This window comes from Nanorana parkeri, unplaced genomic scaffold (assembly GCF_000935625.1).
Source record: "Nanorana parkeri isolate BGI_ZX_2015 unplaced genomic scaffold, ASM93562v1 scaffold163, whole genome shotgun sequence".
Classification (NCBI taxonomy): domain Eukaryota; kingdom Metazoa; phylum Chordata; class Amphibia; order Anura; family Dicroglossidae; genus Nanorana; species Nanorana parkeri.
Window position 1 is genome coordinate 1,722,579 of NW_017306431.1, and position 22,727 is coordinate 1,745,305.

The window sequence follows — 22,727 nt, forward strand, 5'->3', positions numbered from 1 at the left end:
CCCCCCCCCCCCCCATTTTTGCACTGAATATTTTTGGGAAAACACTTTAAATATACACATCAGTTAAAGAATGAAAACTAATCTGCAAAGTTCCTCGAAATGATTCGCACACAGTACTTAATGAAAGCACAATCATGTATCCATGAACTGATATTTGAAACATAAATTACATTTGCACTGGTATATCACACACTCCACATAAGCAGCATTAATACGTAGAACAGGCTGTTCAGGAAGCATGCATGGCCAGGGTTGGTTACAGGACATCCCCAATATCCACTCTGCCTGTGCACATGCTGCTGCTGGCTATACCAGGACAAAAGGGCCTGTCAGCACGCCACATTTAGATCCTTCTGGACTTACAGCCCCTTTCCGTATTTGGAGTTACTTACGTCTGTGGAATAAGGATTAGGCAAGGACACAGGCGGGACACTTGCAGGGAAACTACATGAGATCTGGGCCTTTTCGCTTTCAGGGGTATCAGGATGACTGGATGGAGGGGAGGTGGGTGGCAGGGCGCTCAAACCCAAGGCCGTGTTGTATTTGGGAGGACGACCTATATGTTAATAAACACAAACAAACAAAACAAAAAAAAAGAAACAAAATGGGGGGATTTACATACCTTTGGCCAGTGTTCCTCATTGGCTAGCATGGAAAAGGAAATTATGCAGTAGATGAGGAAAACCAGTACAATATTACAGAAGTGAAAAGGAGAGTCATTATTAAGACAGTTTGAAGGAAAATCGGTAGACTGGCAGGAGGAAAGCAGTAAGCAGAAGAAAATGCAGCAGTTGTCAATCACACAGAGAACATGCTAGTAACAGTATATTAAGTCACTTCAGACACTGTATTAAGCACCCAAGACAGACACTTGTGACTGCTGACATATTACAGACATGTTACTATTCAGCTAAAAGATCACCTGATTTAAAAAAGTGTAGGCTTGCAATGTTATATGGGACATCTATAAATGTTAATTGTGCCTAAGCAGTACCCTGGAAATGTACCCTTTCCTCCTGAAAATTAGCAGTGCACTACTTAGTATGTAAGTGTCCCTACAACCTCATAGTTGTATATCTGCAGTGTGAGATCTGAGGCACTGCTGCCTCTGATTGCTAGTCTCAGGAGATTTGGAATGAGATTTGGTGAAGTCTCTACTGTGCTGCTCACTGTTCTTGCTGGAGACTCCGATATGTGGAAGAAAAGGACCTGCCTCTGCCAAGATGGCCGCCCCAACACAGAGACTCCATGAAGAACAAGGAATGGCAAGTCAGTAATGGGGAAAGATCAGCTGTAATATTGAAGGAATTGATATAAGTAAAAGAGCAAGAGGGTGGACAGTCAGACCGGAGTGAACCTTTGTGAGGAGGAGAGGAAGTCTGGTAAATGCACATTGATATGGAGTCAGGTGATAAGCCTATAAACCTCCTAATATTACACCCTTTATGAAGAAGGAGTAGTAGTAGTAGTCACATTGAACTGAACCTGTTCTATAACCGTTGAAGACGTTTCACTACCCATCCGAGCAGCTTACATTCTAATAGGTGTCAGGAACGTAACCCAACATTTATAGCCACACAGGTTCATGGCATCTACTACAGCTAAAGACATGACTTTGATAAATAGAGAAACATCTTCAAAATGACCATACAAGTCCAGCTAATTTTGACTAACTACTACGAGCTATGTCATGACCTAGACAATGGAGAACCTCTACAGACACCCTTTAAGCAGCACGGTGTCTCATGCAATGGAGGTTTACTTGTTAGAACCTTGTTTAGTAGATGAAAACGTGGCAAATTTGTCTGCTGGTCACACTGCATAACCACCCCCCCCCCCCATGTGAGTTCCAGGGTGGGGAACTAGTGAATGAGCCACATAAACATACAGAATAACCAAACTGAAACTAATATAAAAAAGTGGGAATAATATAATTTGTTTTCCTTTGATTGGTGAATATTAACATATACTGGAAGGAATGCATAACAAGAGCTTGTGCAACATCAACCCAGAATACAATCTGTATATCATCAAAGAAATTACTGCAAGGAGGAAATCAGTCATTTACAGAGCTATTCACTAAAGGGTGAAGAGTTTGGGAAATTTCTCCTATTCAGCTCACTTTCCCATTCATCTATGTTTCTTAGATTGTTCACTTCTCCGGCCTTCTCCAAACTCTTCACCCTTTTGTGAAAACCCTGTTGGTGTTCAGAAACAAAATTTCAAATGATGATCCTATGGATTATATGTTAAAATAAGAATGTGGGGGAATAAGAAGCGTGTCTTGAAAATGTTTTAACTTGGTCTTTAACTCCTTCGTGACTGGCGACTTTTGCCGCCGGGAGTCTGTTTAAACTTGTAGAGCCGACTGTCGGCTTTACAACAGAAGTGATCCTGGCGACTTACCTGTCGCCAGATCGCTTCTGCGTCCCGAAGAAGGGGCCCCCCCCCCCGCCGGACACCCCCGCCGTGCTTCCCGGGCTCCGTTGCCCCTCCTACGGGCCCGGGACCGGCGATCTTTGTGTCCGCGGGGAGCTGGGGAGGAGGTCGACGAACTTCCGTTCATCGATCCCCTCCCCGTTCTATGGGACCGGGAGCGATGCAGATTGCATCACTTCCGGTCCCTGGGCTGTCAGTTCTGGGCTCCTGCAGCCCAGCTATAAGCTATTGAAGTGCGATCTGCACTTCAATAGCTTATTTCCAGTGTAAAGGTGACACTGAGGGTCTTTTGGACCCCCAGCATCACCTTAAAGAGGACCTGTCACCACCATCTGCTATTACATGGGGGGGCTTGCAAGCCCCCCCATGTGATAGCAGTCAAAGTAAAGTAAAAAAAAAACAAAAAACAGTTTTTAAAATTAAAATGAAATAAAATAAATCTAATAATAAAAAAAAAAATTTTAAAAGTACCCCGCCCCCGCGAGCCTCCCCGCCCCCGCGAGCACGCGCGTCGGGTGCGCCTACGCATGAAAACGACGAACGCGCTACACATGTTGGGTATCGCCGCGCACGCCGGAGTGAGAGCAATAATTCTAGGGCCAGTATTTTGTTGTATCTCTAAATTGATGACCTGTGGGGGCTTTTAAAGCGTCTTTTATTGACTTTTTGGGGTACTGCAGTTTTTCGCCGTTTCACGGTCGCACGCAATCTGTAAACTGGGCATGTTGGGTATCGTTTTACTCGTTGTAACCTCATCTTTTATATTTCATTAAAAAAATGGGTAATTTGTTGTGTTTTGGGGCATTTAATTAAATTTGTCACTAAATTTTGGGGTTTAATAAGGAGTTGCGCTAATATTGCGCAACATAAAAATTTTCAACTACCACCATTTTATTCTATAGGGTCTTGGCATTCAGAAAATATATAATGTTGGGGGGTTTTACGTCATTTTCAGGCCTAAAATGTGGAATATAACATGGGTGCAAAAAATGAAAAAAGGGCCTCAGTCATGAAGGGGTTAATGTATAATAGAAGAACACTGTTAAGTCTTTTAGTATTGCAAAATGTTTTTAGGTCCTGGCAATATTATATATATCACGAGTTAAAGGGCTAAAAGGTGCTTCATTTCAACCCTTGAATACCATGTACACTATATGGACAAAAGAATATGCACACACCTCCAAATTAAGGCCTCATTCACACCACAAAGAGCCGACTCGTACAGAGTTGTGCGGCGTGCACGGCCGTATAGGGCTGCTCCTGGGAAGGACGGGTGATGCGTGTGATTGTATGCAGCAGCCTGCTCTTCTCTATGGGCGTACGGGGCCTTACGCTCACCCAAAATGCGCATCCCACTCGAATGTCCATGCTCGGAACCAGACAGGATCCATCCTGTCTGCATACGAGTACGGACACCCGCGTACTCCCACGTGCTGTGCACGTTGCGCGGATCTGTACGGGCCGGCTCTTAGTGTGAATGAGGCCTAATGGTTTCAGGGACAGAAAGCCAGGTCTATAAAAAAAGGATTGAGGAGTTTGCTGTGAAGGACATTGACTGGTCATCACAGAGCCCCTACTAAACACCTTTGGGAATAATTGTCAAAGTGTGTTCCATTCTGTGTAACACACTTAATGGGGAACATGTACCTGCTACATTCTATCTCAATCTAAGTTTGAAAACAATGCAGAGGTGCCATAACTACTAAACCTACAGGTTGATTTTTTTATTTTTTTTTACCACAGGAAGCTGTAATTAGACAAAAGGTGTGCTTCACACTAAACTCTCTGATGCCAGCTGTCTCTGTCTCTCCTTACCCACATCATCCTAGCCATAAAAGCAAATGATAGTCAAATCACAGAACTAAAAAAGAACAATACTGACATTTTCAAGTTTAAGTGAAAACATTATTGGCTAACTTTTGGCTTTAGTTCTGTTTTGGGTCACAATGCTGACAATGCAGAACCATGCTGCAGGCGGGAAGCTACAACCCAGCTACCTGACTGCCACTCTAGAGCCAGCTGTGCCTGCCCCTTCCCCCGTCTTTCCCCCCCAATGAGCACTGGAGGAATGGAGAGGGGAGGGGGGAATCCCTGAGGGGAGGAGTGACTGACAGCCACCGCTGTCTGCCGAGAGATCATGAACTGAGCAATAAGTGGTTTGTGATCGCTCAGATCTTGATCTATAGAGCCGATGTGCGACAGCTCTAACTATGGGGGTGAGTGCATTTCACTCTCCCCATAGTTCTCCTTTACGTTAACAGAGTTGCAAGCTTTCAGAACCGATAAGGTTCCTTCCTCAGACACACTACAAACGTGAAAATAGTTCAGAAAACCACATATTTATACACACACAGCTATTTTCATGCTTAAATTGGCCAAGCTGGCAAGTAAAAATTCTATTTCTAATCTCTGCTGTTGAAGCAAATAAATTGGTTCCCTGCAGTTTCTCGTTTACGAAAAAGAAGATTTAGACTATTGCAGGATTGAAACGGGTGATCCAGAAGCATTACAGGTTCAGCGTGGGGTGTGGATACTTGGCTAATAAGAATAAGTGATGAGATAGAGGACAAATAGAAAACAGCAGGTGCAGTGTCTCTCCAGGAAGGAAAAATGGACAAAAAGATTCTGCAAGCTGCTGAGATTTAGCTAGAGAAGCATTTCATCCAACACTAACTGGCAAGTCCTGAAAAGCAAATATGGATAATAAAACGTTTAGGAGAAAGCACCTGCTGTTTTGTTCCTGTGTGGGTGAGCTCACCTACTCGCAGAGAAAAATGCCCTCCCTAAATGCTGCCGACAAACCGAAACTGCAAAACAATGACACGGACACAATGCAAGCAAAACTCTGATGCAACTGCAGGTGCAGTCTGAGAAAGTGGGATATTTAAAATGGTGACAGGTTAAAAAAAAAAAAATGCCATTGACTCCATGTTCACTGACTGTGTTAGACTTATCCAACCATAGCCACTGTCGGGTGCACAGTCCAAAAGTATGAACACATGCACTCAAATCACCTACGCCAGGGCTCAAAATTTCAAGTCCTGAGCTACTAGCCAGGCCTTAAGAGTTAATCGCCACCAGTCGCCCCACCTGACCCCTACTGTGCCCCGCCCTTAACTCCGCCAGGTCAATGGTGTGACACAGAGAACAGAGATCAGTAACAATGCAGAGTGCAGAGGCCAGTGGTGTGATGCAGAGTACAGAGGACAGCAGTGTAAAGCAGAAAAAAGCAATGTATCCTCCATGTCCCAGGTGTCCTGCTTCTCCCGTGCTGTCCTTCCAGCCAGTAGCAGCTCTGCAGTCTTCCTCCCAGCAAAGCGGCGGAAGTCCCCCCCCCCCTGGATTTCCACTCGCCCCCACGCAATTTTCACTCGCCAATTGCGAGGGGGCGAGTGGAAATTTTGAGCCCTGACCTACGCTATATGGCCAAACGTTTGTACACACCAGACGATCCCACCTATATGCGCTTGTTGGACATCCCACTCCAAAGACATGGGCATGAATATGAAGTTGTCCTCTTCCCCCTTTAGACTAAAAGTCTTCTGGGAAGGTTTACCACGAGATTTGGAAGTGTGCCTGTGGGCATTTGTACCCAATCAGTCAAAAGAGCATTCCCATTTCACCCCAAAGGTGTTCAGTAGGGTTGAGTTTGGTGCTCTGTGCATGCCACTCGAGACCCCCACACCAAACTCATCGAACCATATGTTTATGGAGCTGGCTTTGTGCACAGTTATGCTGAAACAAACAAAAAAAAGGCCCTTCACCAAATTATTGCCAGAAGGTTGGAGGAGAAAAGTGTGTACTATTAAATGTCTTTGTATGTCTCAGTGGGAATACCTGAACTTAAGAATTTGGAGACTGTCCACAAACTTTTCAATATATAGTCAGGGGCGTCCTGAGGCCGGGTGTCACCCGGAGCAGAGATTGGGTGACACCCCGCCGTGATGTCATCGCGCATGTGCGCCCATCTAATTGACACTCCCTGGGACGTACACCCGGCGGGATGAGGTATGCCACCGGGTCCCCTCCTCTTTCCTGACACTGTCGGGCTCTCGGTTCATGACCGAGTGCCCGACTTTTTAGAGAGGGTGACACATCACTCCTTCAAAAGGTGTCACCCGGGTGCAGGCCGCACCCCCCTTGTGAGCCACTGTATATAGTGTAAGTGTATATATATATCTATTGAAGAAGGAAGTGGAAAAAAAACCCAGCAATAATAAGTGATGGTTACAAGAAAGTAAGCCAGGAGGTATTTATGGATACCTAAAAGGTATCATAGTCATCATCTAATCTGGCCTATATGGGTTGGAGTGGTTTACAAGTTTTATCTCGGAGTACTTGAATAGTGTATCTGCATGGTGGAAGACTGAGGTAATGTATTAGACAGACTTATAAAACTAGTGTCTAGTTCCTAGATTATGTATTGTATTCTCTGAAATATCTGGAGATTGGAGAGCATGACTCCTTTACTCTATGTGCACATCAGATGTACTTTAACACATGCCTATCTTGATAAATATATACTGTATATATATATCGACAAATACTGTAACTTGCTTCCCTGCACAAAACCTATGCAGTTTAATACAGTATTAATAACAAACCCATGGTCCCTTGTGTATACACACACCCATGGGTCTACATGACCACACTTCTGTACATGGGAATCAGTAACACTGGTTGTTAGGCACTGATCAATATTAGAGGAAAGTCATAACGATACAGGATGGTGGTTAGTAAATAATGCATTGCACGGTCATACAAATCCACACTGTGCCTTCTCTCTAGCCCCAAGGACAAAGAAGTAATGAAATCCTAGGTAAATTTATCAACACTGGCCCAGGGGAGAGGAGTAACTGAAGGTTACTGAAAAGAAGAAGGTGGTACAGTGTGGAATTTGCATGAAAAGTTTAAATCTACTATCAGATAGTATTTTTTTTGCAAACTTCTCCCTCTAGTGATCAAAAATAGTGTTGCTCTTTTAATATAATATTGCTGACCAAGGATCATATTTATTCAAATGTAAGTGCATCTATAGCAAGTTTTGGATAGAAAGGGGAAATGCCTTTGTCAGGTTTTGCTACAATCCAGGACACTGTTAAAGATATTCCCCCTCACTTCCCCCACTGTTCTGGGGACCAAATTTTGCCGGACACAACGTGTGGGAAAATCTACAACAGGGAAACGGACAATAAAAAAACAAAAAACACAAAAAAGCAAGAACACACCACAAATGACAGAGGTTATAGAATTTGAATAATAATAATAATAAAAAATCCTGGAACATCCCCATGTCCATACATCTGGGATCTGTGTTGACATGGCTATGTATTAGAAAAGGAAAATTATGGTAAGTATTTGATAGAAATTTTCCCCATTACTTCTGTCTATTTTGCTATTAGAAAGATTTCCCTCACTTCCTGTCCTGGAGACAACCTTTTACTAGTCAGGAAGTTATGGAATATGTTTAACAGAGCCTCCGACAGCAATAAAACCTGACAGGCGTTCCATTACTGCACCCTATCCAAAAAAAAACCCTGCTTGCTACAAATACACTTGAAATCTTTGTGCTGGCTGCACATTCATTATATTTATAAAAACAGGAAATGTGTTCTCTGTAAATGGGTCAAGAAAATAATTTGCTTTTAGGTGTTATGTCACTGAATGTGCCAGCCGGAGCTGTCCATACTGCTGAAACGGGTTTTTTTTTCCCCTCCAACACTTGGAGCGTAAACTTGATATTTTATTCTTTGTTTAAGCCCTCGTTCACACCTGAACGTTTTGTAGCGCGTTCTACGCTTGACGAACGCTCTACAAAACGCTCAAAAATATAAATCCCATTGTATTCAATGGTCTCGTTCCCACCTTGGCGTATTTCCGCCCGTCCCTAACGCGCTACAAAACGGTCCACGCCTGAAAAGGTACAGGTACTACTTTGGGCCTTTTTGTTGCGAGTTTCCATTGGGATACAGCCAAGTAGCCTTCGGAAACGCGCAACTTTTTTGTGGTAAAAAAACGCGCGACAGACGCGCATATGCAATACGCCTAGGTGTGAACGAGACCTAAAAGAAGATCTTCTCCACAACCTCTTTTCAACAACACAATCCTGGCACCCCAGGTATGTTGACCAGTAAATCTATGGCGTTGAGCTAAATGCACCCAAGCCATGACAACTCCAGCTGGCGAATTCTTTAGAATTAGTAAAGTCCTCTGGCTAGGGTCTCCAAAAATGTGGTACCACTCCCCAGTGCCCAGGGTACAGTCCTGTTATGCAGCCCCCAATGCCAACAGTATGGGAAGCAGGTACACTGGCAGGCCCCCCTCCCTTGTAGGCAGCTAAAGGGCAACCTCCAACGATGTGATAGTTCGGAGTGTGGAGGTATGAGAGCATTAGATGAGACTCCCGCTGTGTAGAAGGCGCCTTACTTTGCCTTTAAGTAACTTCCCCATTCCTGTTCATGGCCTCAAACTGTGCCCCCCCCCCCCCAGAGGGATCACAGAAATTCTAAGTATGAGGCACATATTCATGCTTCCCCTGCACCCAAACAGCGGCCAAATATTGAATATAATCGATGGAGGGTAATTGCAAAGGATCTTTACCATTCTAGCAAAGCAGATCATGGCGGAAGGCAGAAGCGGGTAAAACAAGTGGGATTGTGTAGTTTAGGCCACATTTTATAATAGAAAAATAAAACACACTTGATAAAAGTACTTCTGCCCCAAGCTCGAATCTCATTGGCTGGGATCTCAAATGTGGAAGAGCAACAGTTTTAAAAGTTAAACTCCGGGATTAAAGTTAAAATACCCGTGCGGGGGGACAAGTATGGTGCAGGACGGGACAGTAGTAAATGTTAGCACTGTTGTTGGATTCATACTGCTCTTGATTTGATAAATTCCTTCTGCCATGGCAGGCATCATTTCACCTTTGAACAGGGTAAAAATGTGTTCTAACAAGTATATGGCTTCCTCTCCTCATCATCCAGATGTCATTCCATTGTCTCTCTGATTAAATACATTCTATGAATAAGTGTATAAAAGTATTCTATTCTAAAACTTTCTTTGGGGTCTGATTGACGTCAACATATATCTATGAAAAACCCTTATACCAGTGTGATCAGCCTTAGCTAGAAGAAGACATGCTGATTTCTAAGCTACATACAGCTATTCTGCTACTTCAATACCCTATAACTAGTATGCTGGCTAGGATTCCATAGATCATCATCTTCCCTCCGGTGATTCTCACATATGTATTTCACTTCATGATGGATTGCCTTTCAGCACACTGTAAGTAGGAATGTTAGTAACACAAGACCAGCACAATCACACACGTTCAGTCAGGTCCCATTGCTGCTGCAGAAAGTACAAATAACACAATGGTGGAACAAAGCAACAGAAAAAGAGCAAGAGAAGGGTGAAGCGGATAGCACAGAGGTGTGCAGGATACCTCTCTTCCTCGTTCCTGGATGCACTGTGCTGTTCAAGTACGTCACCGCACTCTTCTTGCGCTGCAAAAACATCAATTCAAAATCAACAAAAATAATATATAATTCCTACAGACGATGAGCTTTTGGTAATTAAAACAACCTCTTATGTCTGAATCGGGCTCATAGAACAGACACCTGAAATAACTTGTCAGTGCATTTCCTGGTTCAAAGTGACCTTGTCAGTATGTTTAATAATAAGAAGATAATACAGAGAGAATCAGTGCCACTTTCTTCCAACAGTGCAATGTTAAGAGTCCTCCTTGCCCACTGAGTCTCTGGCACTGTTCAGTAATAGGGACGGGAGTTGAAATTGGCAAAGTTAGAAGTCCTTTTAAAGAATAACTCTAGGGAAAACTAAGTGTTTAAAATGTTCTGGCTTAGGTGTCAAGTCAGGTGCAAGAAGGTGTATGCCAGCTCCCAGATTTTTCCTTTGTCTACAATTTACAGTTTTACGGAGTGCAGATAGTATGGCTATGAAAGAATATGGACACCGGCACTCCGACAGCAGATAGAATACGTCTATTTATTGACGTACATGTAATTTAAAAAAGCAGCATAACACACTTAGTGCGACGTTTCGGGGCCACGTAGGATCCACTCCATCAGGCAGAACAAGTGAAAACCTGTTGGAGTGCCGGTGTCCATATTCTTTCCCATCACCGAGACGGTGACCATCCGTCTACTACCGTTGCACCCATTTTTCTCATGAATGAGCGGTCAGGAGTGTAATGGGTACATGGACTGTAACTAGATAGTTTGGCTATCGCAATACTTCTAGTGCTGACACACTACACAACAGCCATCGCATTGTTTGCCCCCCTCCTCTCCTCCTACTCAATCATAGAACACTTTGTATTCTGTGAAACTAAGATTTAGTGCCTTCATGACGTGGATCCTTCCTATTGCCTGTCCAACAGCAGGGTACTCTCAGCATCCAAAAGAGCAGTGACGTCAGCACAAGGGGACTGTTGGGGACCAACTGGCGCAAGCACATCTGCAGCGCTGAATTAGCCCCCACACCCAGGAAACAGTGACGAACCCATCCGGCAGACTAGGTATGTGAATAACTTGCTCCACAAAGAAAGGAAAATATGCAGGATGGGTTAGAGGGGGTGTGGGGTTAATGATTTGCCTGGCAGTGGGCTGTAAAGCTGGTACCCAGACTTGCTTGTCCCACACACCTTTGTATCCCTCCTAAAACATGACCAGGAGCCTCTCTCATGGCACTCAATATGCAAACATAGACGTTCATGCTCAAAGTCAGAGCTTTGCCCAACCTTCTGCACTACATGCTTTACTCTTACAGAACTCCATGGACCCCACTGAAAAAGAATCTCCAAAGCCTGTGTTGGAGGCTGCCAAAAAGTGACTGAGCACACCAAGAATCAGGGATCCTAATGCATTCAGCTCAATAAATTAAACATGAGCAGGCAGGCACCCTCTATTAAAGTAAACCTGTCATAAAACTTGACAATTCAAACAATGCATACCATAAGCAAATGAATAACCAATGTTACATTCAGCGCTTGGAAGGTGGGAGGGCCAAGCTCAAATTTACCTATTTCACACTTACTGTCACCTAACACATTGAAAATATCTTTAGATGTGTTAGAATGTAATCAGATGCATCAAATAGTTACATTTACTGCCATCAAATTTACACATCAACCCACATTCCTTCTTTAATTGTTGATGAAAACTGAGGAGGAGCTGCAAGTTGGGGGGGAAAAAAAACTACTATACAACTTGGCACAGACTCCGAATTATCCATTTTCACCAATGATGGATATACTGCACAATGTATGTTCTCTAGACGTGTGACAAAGGATGAATCACATTCACACAACAGGAAAACACCCACCTCTGGTTCAAATACTGCCCCACTGTACACTGGGTTGGCGGTTGTTCTTCTTTTCCTTTCTTGTCTTTTACTTTGAATTTCTGACAGTCAGGGAAAAGGGAAAAAATATTCAACACCACAAGTCATAATGTTGTGCAGTGATTACCATAATATTACCAAAAACAAAATAATCATTGAAATGCTGAATGTCAAATCACTTTGTGATTTCTTGTGTTGCTCAAGCAGTTCGGTGGTAAGTAGTCTGCGCATCGGTTTTCAGGTCTGCACACACACAGCAGTACTTGAGTGAAGGCCCAAGTCTCCCTGTCCACTGGTACCCCAAGGTGGGTGAAAACAGAGCCAGGGTAAGGCATGGAGCTTTCACTGCTGAAGAAACGTACAAAGCCCACATGCCTCAGTCCAACAAACTATAACTGAACTAACCCTTTATCGTTAAAGGAGAACAGTGGTTCTCAACCTGCCTAACCTCAGGACCCACATTAGTCCTTGGCCATTAACTCGCGAACCCAATTGCACCGCATTGGAATGCACAGCACTGAGCATTCCGGTGCGGGCGATTGAACTGTTGGAGGGAGGCGAGTTTGGGGTTCCATTCAAATGAATAGGCAACGCAACGCACCTCTCACTCCAGAAGGCGTGGTAGATGTGATTGTGTGGCAGTGTGTTAATCACACGGGACTGTGCGATTAACATGCAGTACTAGTGTGAACGGGCCCTCAAAAACACTGACAGAACACACAACCACAGACACAATCTCACACACATACACACTCCCAAAAAAATGTTTTACCTGTCATAAAACTTGACAATTCAAACAATGCATACCATAAGCAAATGAATAACCAATGTTACATTCAGCGCTTGGAAGGTGGGAGGGCCAAGCTCAAATTTACCTATTTCACACTTACTGTCACCTAACACATTGAAAATATCTTTAGATGTGTTAGAATGTAATCAGATGCATCAAATAGTTACATTTACTGCCATCAAATTTACACATCAACCCACATTCCTTCTTTAATTGTTGATGAAAACTGAGGAGGAGCTGCAAGTTGGGGGGGAAAAAAAACTACTATACAACTTGGCACAGACTCCGAATTATCCATTTTCACCAATGATGGATATACTGCACAATGTATGTTCTCTAGACGTGTGACAAAGGATGAATCACATTCACACAACAGGAAAACACCCACCTCTGGTTCAAATACTGCCCCACTGTACACTGGGTTGGCGGTTGTTCTTCTTTTCCTTTCTTGTCTTTTACTTTGAATTTCTGACAGTCAGGGAAAAGGGAAAAAATATTCAACACCACAAGTCATAATGTTGTGCAGTGATTACCATAATATTACCAAAAACAAAATAATCATTGAAATGCTGAATGTCAAATCACTTTGTGATTTCTTGTGTTGCTCAAGCAGTTCGGTGGTGAGTAGTCTGCGCATCGGTTTTCAGGTCTGCACACACACAGCAGTACTTGAGTGAAGGCCCAAGTCTCCCTGTCCACTGGTACCCCAAGGTGGGTGAAAACAGAGCCAGGGTAAGGCATGGAGCTTTCACTGCTGAAGAAACGTACAAAGCCCACATGCCTCAGTCCAACAAACTATAACTGAACTAACCCTTTATCGTTAAAGGAGAACAGTGGTTCTCAACCTGCCTAACCTCAGGACCCACATTAGTCCTTGGCCATTAACTCGCGAACCCAATTGCACCGCATTGGAATGCACAGCACTGAGCATTCCGGTGCGGGCGATTGAACTGTTGGAGGGAGGCGAGTTTGGGGTTCCATTCAAATGAATAGGCAACGCAACGCACCTCTCACTCCAGAAGGCGTGGTAGATGTGATTGTGTGGCAGTGTGTTAATCACACGGGACTGTGCGATTAACATGCAGTACTAGTGTGAACGGGCCCTCAAAAACACTGACAGAACACACAACCACAGACACAATCTCACACACATACACACTCCCAAAAAAATGTTTTTTTAAGATCCACCCAGTCTCCCTGGAGTGGATCCTCAGCCAGAGGTCCAGTCTGCTGTGCTGTGCCGGAGCTCCATCCATATGTGCATTGCTTGTGCAGTTCCCTAGCATGCCCTGTAGATTTGCGGCGAGAAAAAATTTGACATCACTCCGGTCCAGGCACCTCTACAGGGCATGCGAGGGAGCTGTAAACACTGCACGTATGGATGGAGCTCCCTCGCAGTCATAACCCCAGCCCACCCTACGCCAAAGCTTACACTCTGTGCCGGGCGGCATATTTTGAATGGCTGCAATTAGAGCATATAGAGGTATAGTTATAAAGCAGTGCATAAAGACATTAACCAAACATCCCTGGTGCATGGGTTTTGCATGACAGCGGCGATAGAGTCACCAGTAACGTTTGGTGAATGTCACATTCACTGCTTCATAAAGATGCCCATAGGGTGCACAAGATGGATTATAACGAAGACTGACCCTCCCAGTCTGAAATCTATCTGGAAGAGACACGGTGAAACCAACAATTTCTTCAGAAACAGAAAAAGGTATAAATCTGCAACAATGTTTGCTGAAATCCTTGCAGTGTACATAAACAACAAAAGTGTAGATACATTTTAAATACTGCTGGACATTTCAGTTTTGTCAAAACATATGGCTTTGCTATCGCAGGCCGAGGCTGCTGCACTAAAGCACTGCTAAAGTATACAAGGACTGCCTTAGAAAAATGAATTCATGTCTGTATTTTGCAAAAACCTCATGTAATAAAAAAAAAGCAACTTTTCATACAAAAGGGTAGAAGTTAGTATATGGTATACTACTACTTGCTGGACTTACCCTCTAAGTGGTCATGTGTAAGCAAACCTAGTGCCATCATGAAGGCGAGTTTCTACGAAAAGGAGAAAAGAGAATACATTTCACATCGAGTTGGATGCAGGGTGCAGATCCTGTGCCTAGATACTTTCATTGTGACCCTACCTGTGGGTTCTCCTCTCGTTTTGGCTTGGAGGCAGGTGGCACTGTCGTACTGCTTTCAGTTGGCTTCTCTGGTTCCACCTGAGTTTTAGTCGTCTGGAAAAAAAACAAAGACATCAGCGTCTGATAGAACACACAGGGGTCTATTTAAAATAAATGGAGCAAAGGAATACAGAGTACAACTGGGACGGTCACTCACAGCTGCCAGTTAGCATCCTTCCTTCATTTAAAATGAAATCCTGTATATTCTAGTGACAACTACCTGACTTTTACTCCGTAATCCTGGCTGTAACTTCACACAGATGTCTCAAGTAAAAGGTAAAGGTAAAGAATGGAGAGCTATGTTTTACATGTATGAAGTTTATTACTATAGATTTGGTTAGCATGTCTACAGCAATAACTGCACTATCTAGCGCTTGGAGAATGGCTGCTATAGGCCGATAGTACAGGCATTAGAATGAATGCGCACACTAGAGATGCGCCACACATATTGGGTTATTGTTTTCGTATGCAAGCACACCAGCGTATGTTTGCATTTATATCTGTGTGTACATAGTGGCAGAAGGGCTTTTCATTTTTTATTAGTGTTTATTTGATTACATTTTATCTTTTTAAAACTTTTTTTTCTAACCTTAAGCGCTATGACAATGGAACTGAAAAGGGGACAGAAACTAAGGAAAAACAGTGTTACCACACGGAAGTGATCAGACGGCTTTAACGCCACTCAAATCACTTCCAGTAGAAAGCAGACAGTGGGCCGAGGGAATGTAAATAAACTTTTGTTTGTACAAGACCGCACTGCTGCGGATGTATGACATACATTGATATCAGCAAAAAGGATTAGAAGAGAACTATGGCCTAACCTTTTTTGGCCATAGTTGTATTCAGGGTCACAGGAGGACATATACTAATGTCCTCCGCTGACCCAAAACTCTGTTTATAGCAGATGCTGACAGCACAGAGCCACGCCGCAGCCAGGACAGATCCCGACAATACTGTTGAGATTTACCCCGCTGGCTGATTGACAGCTGGCTCTGCCTCTCTTGGAGGCAGCAGAGCCAGCTGTGCTCGCCCCCTCCCCATCCGTTCCTCCAGTCAGCGCTGGAGAAACAGAGAAGGGGGGAAGAGAATGCCTGCAGGGAGAGGATCAGGAAGTCAGTGACAGGCGGTATGTGTTTGCCGACTTCCCCATCAATAGAGCCGACCTGTGACAGCTTCAGTGTCACAGGTCGGCTTGAATTATTGGGATGAATGTTTTTCACTCACCCCATAATTCTTCTTTAAGGCCACAGTCAAATTTTGACTTTAATGTGGAATTACAGGCTGTTGTGCTGACAAACACTAGATTCCTGTTGCTAAATGTCGCTGCTGACTGCTACTTCCTTCTAGCGTTGTCCATCCTGATGACACATGCACGCCAGAGGACACATTCATGTCGGACGCCTAGCACCAACAGTGCATGTGTAAACAACTTCTTCCCTCCTCCTAGCCTCTCTATGATTTCCGGCACTGATGCAGGACCCAATAACCTACCAGCCCAACAGCAATTAAGCAGAATTGTGGTCATGTGACTGCGGGGAACACTTTAAAAAAAATCATGTCACAATTTGAAGCATTGCAACAAGCTTACACATTCATGTGAATGCCAACAGACTGATGTTCTTAGGCTTTACAGCTAAAGTATAACAAAGGCTATTTTTTCCCCTATGCACCATTGAAGAGATCTCTCTTCACTTTCAGTCACAAGACAGTTGTCACTAGAGCAGATGTCTCCATTAGGACATTCTTTCTGATGCTCTGATCAATTTGTCACTGTAAAAGTTTGGATTACGGTTCACTTTTTGTCATGGCAACAATGGTCCCCAGAACAAATAGATTCTGAATCTCTCCAGGGGTTCAGCCAACGATAAACCAAGGGTTCTAACCATAGCCCTTCCGTAAAAAAAATGGTTTTAGACACTGTAAAAGAATAAGGTCCAAAACTCTTGAGGAAATTATGGACTCTGTCACACCTCTAAAACTTTCTGTCAGGTTATTAGTTCTGTCTGGGATCAGATTGGAGAGATTTTTTTTCTTACTTCCAGTCCCTGTGACACCCATACAAAAAATGGGGGACGTGATTGTCAATAGCACAGGAAGGCAAAGAGAGTAATAAAGTAAAAATATTATTAATAACATGTATTTTTGTCTGTTCCTCAGTTGGGGCAACATGTAAGACGTTTTGGTGGCATCTGGACACAAATTTCTTCTGAATAAACAGATGACGTTGGACTTTTACCTGCTTCTCCACACTTGGTTTCGGAAGTTGCAGAGTCTGTGGAGCTGCCAGTCTTGTGCCTGGTGCTGCTATGACGATACTAGTGAGCTGTGCTGCGGGGAAGGCTTTGGAAATGGCTGTGGGTTGCCCATTTACAATGCGCACAGGATGGATGGAATTCTGGGAACCTGGGGTTAACTTTGTGGTTAGCATGACTGGCCGCTGGATGAGCTGTGGGGCTGCGAGCATGGGGGGAGGAGCGGGGGCAATGGGAATGTTGTTTTGTGCCGCTGGCTTTGGCCGCACCTGTAATAAAACACATTCAAATAAAGTGGACAAAAGGCATTAGTCTTTATCAGTTTGGTAAGCCACATAGGTTTCTAAATATTTTCAATGCCACTGAACTGTCTAGGTAATATTAGGTAATATTATGAACCCAATTATACAGGGGGTGAAAAAGACAAAACGATGGATATTAAAACACTTCTTTTTTTTTAACCGCCTCCGGCCGGCTGTTGTGCGGATACGGCTGGCCAGGAGCTTCCTAGATCTGAGAGGGCGTATTTAAACGTCCCTTCAGCCACTGCCACTCGCGGGAATCTGCCCAAAATTAAAAACAAGCAGCGATGCCCGTTTACATACAAGTGATCCGCCAGCTTTAGAGCCGGCGGATGGCTTGTATAAGGTGCCAATCCCCCACCCCCTCCGGCGGGTTCCCGGGCTCCGCTGTGCTCGGTGCGAGCCTGGGACCAGCATAGTGGCTCTGTGACGGGATCAGAAGGAGGTCGGTACACGATCTCCCTCCAGTCCCCTCTTCAGTGTCAGAATGCGGAAGTGATGTATATTACATCACTTCCGCATTCTTGTGTCACTCTCCGGCTTCAGACCCTGGAGAAAAGCTGATGAAGCAGATCTCTGCTTTATCAGCTTCTTTGGGGCTCCCTAGGTGACATATCGCTGCAAACGTCGCAGTGAGAGCAATAATTTTAGGACCATCAATTATTGATAACACTAAACTGATGAGCGGTAAAAGCTTTTAAAGCGTCGCCTATGGTCAATTTTGGGTATGGTAGTTTTTTGCTATTTCACGGGTGCACGCAATTTTAAAGCTTCACATGTTTGGTGTCTATTTACCAGACGTGACCCCGACTTTTATATTTTACCAAAAGATTTGGTAATAATAATAAATGTATTATAACAATGTAGAAAAAAAACTTTTTTTTCATACTTTTCAGTAAATTTCCCCTTAATATAGTAAACAAAAACAAAAACAAAAACCCTGCAGTGGTGATTAAATACCACCAAAAGAAAGCTCTATCTGTCCCCAAAAAATTGTATAAAATTCATTTCAGTACAGCGTTGCATGACGGAATAAATGTCAAAGTACCGCAGCGCTGAATACTGAAAAATGGCCTGGCCAGGAAATGGGTGTAAACACCGCGGTCTTCAACTGGTTAACGGAAAACCACTGTTTCACCTACATAAAGATTTGCAATTCTTTTAGGACAGTCTTGCAATTTACACAAAAGAGCCACCACATTTTTTTTATTGTGCCTTTCTATGGCACCTGCAGACAACGAGTAGGCAGTTCTGAGATGCCAATTCATACTCCGATAAGCAGGTGACATGAGAGAAAGCTGCAAACCTGAAATGGTGATCACAGGAGTCATTCTTAACACACACCTACTTGGTTGCAGAGCATGCATTTACATCAGGGGTAGCAAACCTCCGGCCCTCCAGCTGTGGTTCAACTACAAATCCCACGAGGCATTGCAAGATTGTCATGGCCACCGACATGACTCCCGAAGAGAGATGCATCATGGGATTTGTAGTTTCACCACAGCTGGAGGGCCAGAGGTTTGCTACCCCTGATTTATATATTAGGTAGAACTTAACATGTATACTCACTTGTGGAAGAAATGTCGGACGGGGAGTTAGCCGGGGAGGAGGGATGAACTGGGGAACTTTGATGTGCTGAGAAGTCGTTGCCTGGACCTGCTGCAAAAAAACAAACCGTGGAGTAATTGTAGACTGAATCATATCACAAACAAAATGGACTCCTAATCACCAACCTAAAAGAACAAAACACAGACTTCTCACTCACCAAAGTAACAGCGTTTTTTGCCACTATCTGGAAAGTCTCTGTTCCCTGATTGGCGATTCTGCTAGTTGTCTGCAGGTTGACTGCAGTGCTTTGGGCATCTGAGCCGATAACTGCTTTCTGGCTGTTGATGGCAGTCACCATGGCGATGGTTGGCCGCTGCCCCATCATTGAAGCGGGCATAGATGCTGCTGCAGCTTTCAGTACAAGAGGTAGAGTCTTTGCCGTGATCATAGAGGCTGTGGTCACAGTTTTCTGATGAGAAGAAAAAAAAAAAACTTTCATTACATCTGGCATGCCAAAAAGCCAAAACATGCAGATGGTTTAGAAAGTTAAAGAAATGTACAACAGAACTCCGCTAAACTTGAATTAAAAAAAGGTAGAGGCCTTGTTCACACTAGTAGCCGCGCTCAACTACAAGGCTGCTGGTGTGCGTGCGCCCATACAGTGAGCCACATCGCACTGTTTTGTTTTTTTTAGAACTTTATTGAAATGTAACAATTGACAGTTCATAAAGTTCTATGGGCACTCCGCAGTGCAATGCAGTTGCACTGCGGAGTGTTGTGAGAAAAAAAGCCAGCACAGCCCGCACGCACGCATCTGGTGTGAATGGGGCCTGAATGTTCTTGTATCCATTTCTAACTGTGGACAGGAGACATACTCTTACTGAAAGTAACACATAACTTTCCAGCAGGTAGGAGCATGCCTCTAATCCACACTTTGAATTGATACAATCTGGAATTAAAATGAATTCTGAACGACACTAAACATGCCAAAAATTATTAAATGAATTAACATCCGCATTTGTTTTCTGTAAATCATTTGGAAAACTAGTTCTATGCAATCAATTGCCTTTAGAAGTCAAATAACACATTTAATAAAGTCCACTTTGTGTAGTTAAAATGACACTAAACTACAGTGACCCTAACTGTAGTTAAATTGTAAAATTGTATTTAAAATACCTTAACTACAAACAAAAATGTATCTTATTTGTGTATCACTCAGCTGTAGATCCTCAAAATTGGTCCCTGTGTGTGTTGTAAAGTAGTCACCGCTCCAAGCTCGCTCCCATGATGGACTACAATCTAAATACAAACTATTAAACTAAATGTGAGATTGTAGTCCATCACGGGAATGAGCGACCAAAAAAGTCTAAGCTGATAACATGAATAAAGAGCAGACACATCATTTCGGAAGTGCTGAAATCCTGCCCTCTACCCCTGAATCATGGGGGCAAGCTTCAACACTACCAACAAGTGTCGAAGTTTGGAGTTTAGTGACCCATGATTCGGGCTAATAGAAAGGACTTTGTAGTCTCTATAAGAAGTGCATGTGACAGGGAGATAACTCAAGACAGCAACTGGGAGACAGGGAGCACTGTCACCCAAGAACATTCATGGCAGGATCACCAAGGATAATTTTTATGAAAGCTGCAGATTTTAAAAGATTGAAGATGACTTCTGAAATGACATTATCATCTTAGCACTGATATGAGATTTTAAATCGGGTTTAAGTCTACCTTAACTTTTTTGTCACATTAAAAATATTCTACACATAGTTATAGTGTGTAAACCAATTGTAAAAATCCCAGTAAGGCCTTGTTCACACTAAGCACGTTCCAGGAGCAGAACAGTTACAGACCGGATCAAAACTGCGTCCAATGTATTCCAATGGTATTTTGTGCTCTAGTTCAAACCGCAGCGTTCAGTTCCAGAGCATGTAAAAAAACTGCAGCAAGCCCTATTTTTCCTGCTCTGGAACGCATCCAAACGCCCTGGAATGCACTGAAAGCCCATTTTAAACAAAAAAAAAAATTACTTTTTTTTAACCAAAAACGGCCCAGAACGCATCAAAAACGCGGCAAAAACCACTGCACTGCGTTTGCAGAAACTCATGCAGATCTGGTCTGCATTTGGTGTGAACAAGTCCTTAGATCTATTTGTAATGTCAGTTTACAACACTACAAAATCGGGAAAAGTAAAAAGAGATTGTACCCCTATGCTAGCCACTGTACTAATATTATTTTGGAAAAACACACAGAGGGGGAATTTATCAAAACTGGAGCAGACTAAGGCTGCAACAACTAATCGACTAAATCGATTATAATCGATTATTGAAAAAGTTGTCAATGTTTTCAATAATCGATTAATCGTCTTCCGAGTAGTTGGCCCTGTTCACGGCTCCACACACGCTGCACGCCGCACCTCCTCCCCACCTCACGCTGCTGCCAGACCCGCCTGCCCGCATCCACGCTCCACACCTCCTCCCCGTCTCACGCTCACCTCCTGCCCACATCCACGATCGGCACAGGGAGACGGGGAGAAGATGTAAGGAGGAGCAGATGTGGGGGGATGACAGCCGCCCATAGACAGGCCTGATCTCAGAAGCAAGTTGCTGGAAGACTGCTCAGGTAAGCCTGCACTTTCCCCCACATGGTGCTCTACAATGTATTGCTGGTATTTGTATTCTTCTATAGCTGATGGTACATTGTGCTGTATATTATACCATCAGCTATAGAGGACTACAAATCCCAGCAAGAATACATTATACAGCGCAATGCGGACTACCACCAGCTATAGAGGAGTACATTATCAGCAATAGTACATTATACAGCGCAGTGCAGAATACCGCCAGCTATAATGTACTATTGCTGGGTTTTGTAGTCCTCTATAGCTGATGGTACATTGTGCTGTATATTATACCATCAGCTATAGAGGACTACAAATCCCAGCAAGAATACATTATACAGCGCAATGCGGACTACCACCAGCTATAGAGGAGTACATTATCAGCAATAGTACATTATACAGCGCAATGCGGACTACCACCAGCTATAGAGGAGTACATTATCAGCAATAGTACATTATACAGCGCAATGCGGAATACCACCAGCTATAGAGGAGTACATTATCAGCAATAGTACATTATACAGTGGTGCAATGCCGAATACCACAAGCTATAGAGGACTACAAAACCCAGCAATAGTACATTATACAGCGCAATGCAGAATACCGCCAGCTATAATGTACTATTGCTGGGATTTGTTGTATTCCTCTATAGCTGGTGGTATTCTGCATTGTGCTGTATAATGTACTATTGCTGGGTTTTGTAGTCCTCTATAGCCGGTGCCATTCTGCATTCATTGCTGTATAATTTTACACTTTTCATTTCACTATATTGTACACCACACTTTTTTTTTCTTTTTTACTTCCACCGCTCCAAGCTTGCTGCTGTGATGGACTACAACCTCAATACAAACTAGTAGTCCCATCACTGGAGCCATTTTTTAAACTTTATTTTATTGTTTATCCGATTAACCGATTAATCGAACTTAATAATCGGCTAACTAATCGATTTTGAAAATAATCGTTAGCTGCAGCTCTAGAGCAGACGGAATCTGGAGCAGTTGCCCAAACCAATCAATAAATTTTGATCATTTTCAAAGCTTAACTGAACAAGCTGAAGAACGAAGCAGATTACCATGGGCTACTGCTCCAGATTCTCTCTGCTCCAGTTTTGATAAATTCCCCCCAATTAATCTGATTGGCTGCTACAGTATATGCAAAATTATTTTTCATAATGCCCGGCATGCTGTAAATTATTTATGGATTATTTTTTGAGAAATTATATGCT

General features: G+C 43.4%; 1 protein-coding gene across 1 annotated transcript in view; it reads right to left on the reverse strand.

Moving 5' to 3' along the window:
• PHF21A (PHD finger protein 21A) overlaps positions 1 to 22,727 on the reverse strand; it is an 88,838-nt gene that overhangs the window by 13,353 nt on the left and 52,758 nt on the right. Inside the window, exons 6-13 of the mRNA XM_018554546.1 lie at positions 19,098 to 19,349; positions 18,902 to 18,991; positions 17,015 to 17,299; positions 14,740 to 14,832; positions 14,599 to 14,650; positions 12,981 to 13,060; positions 9,884 to 9,944; positions 393 to 556 (exon numbers count right to left, since the gene is read on the reverse strand). Of these exons, the coding sequence (XP_018410048.1) occupies positions 393 to 556; positions 9,884 to 9,944; positions 12,981 to 13,060; positions 14,599 to 14,650; positions 14,740 to 14,832; positions 17,015 to 17,299; positions 18,902 to 18,991; positions 19,098 to 19,349 (1,077 nt within the window). The remainder of the gene's footprint in view (positions 1 to 392; positions 557 to 9,883; positions 9,945 to 12,980; positions 13,061 to 14,598; positions 14,651 to 14,739; positions 14,833 to 17,014; positions 17,300 to 18,901; positions 18,992 to 19,097; positions 19,350 to 22,727) is intronic.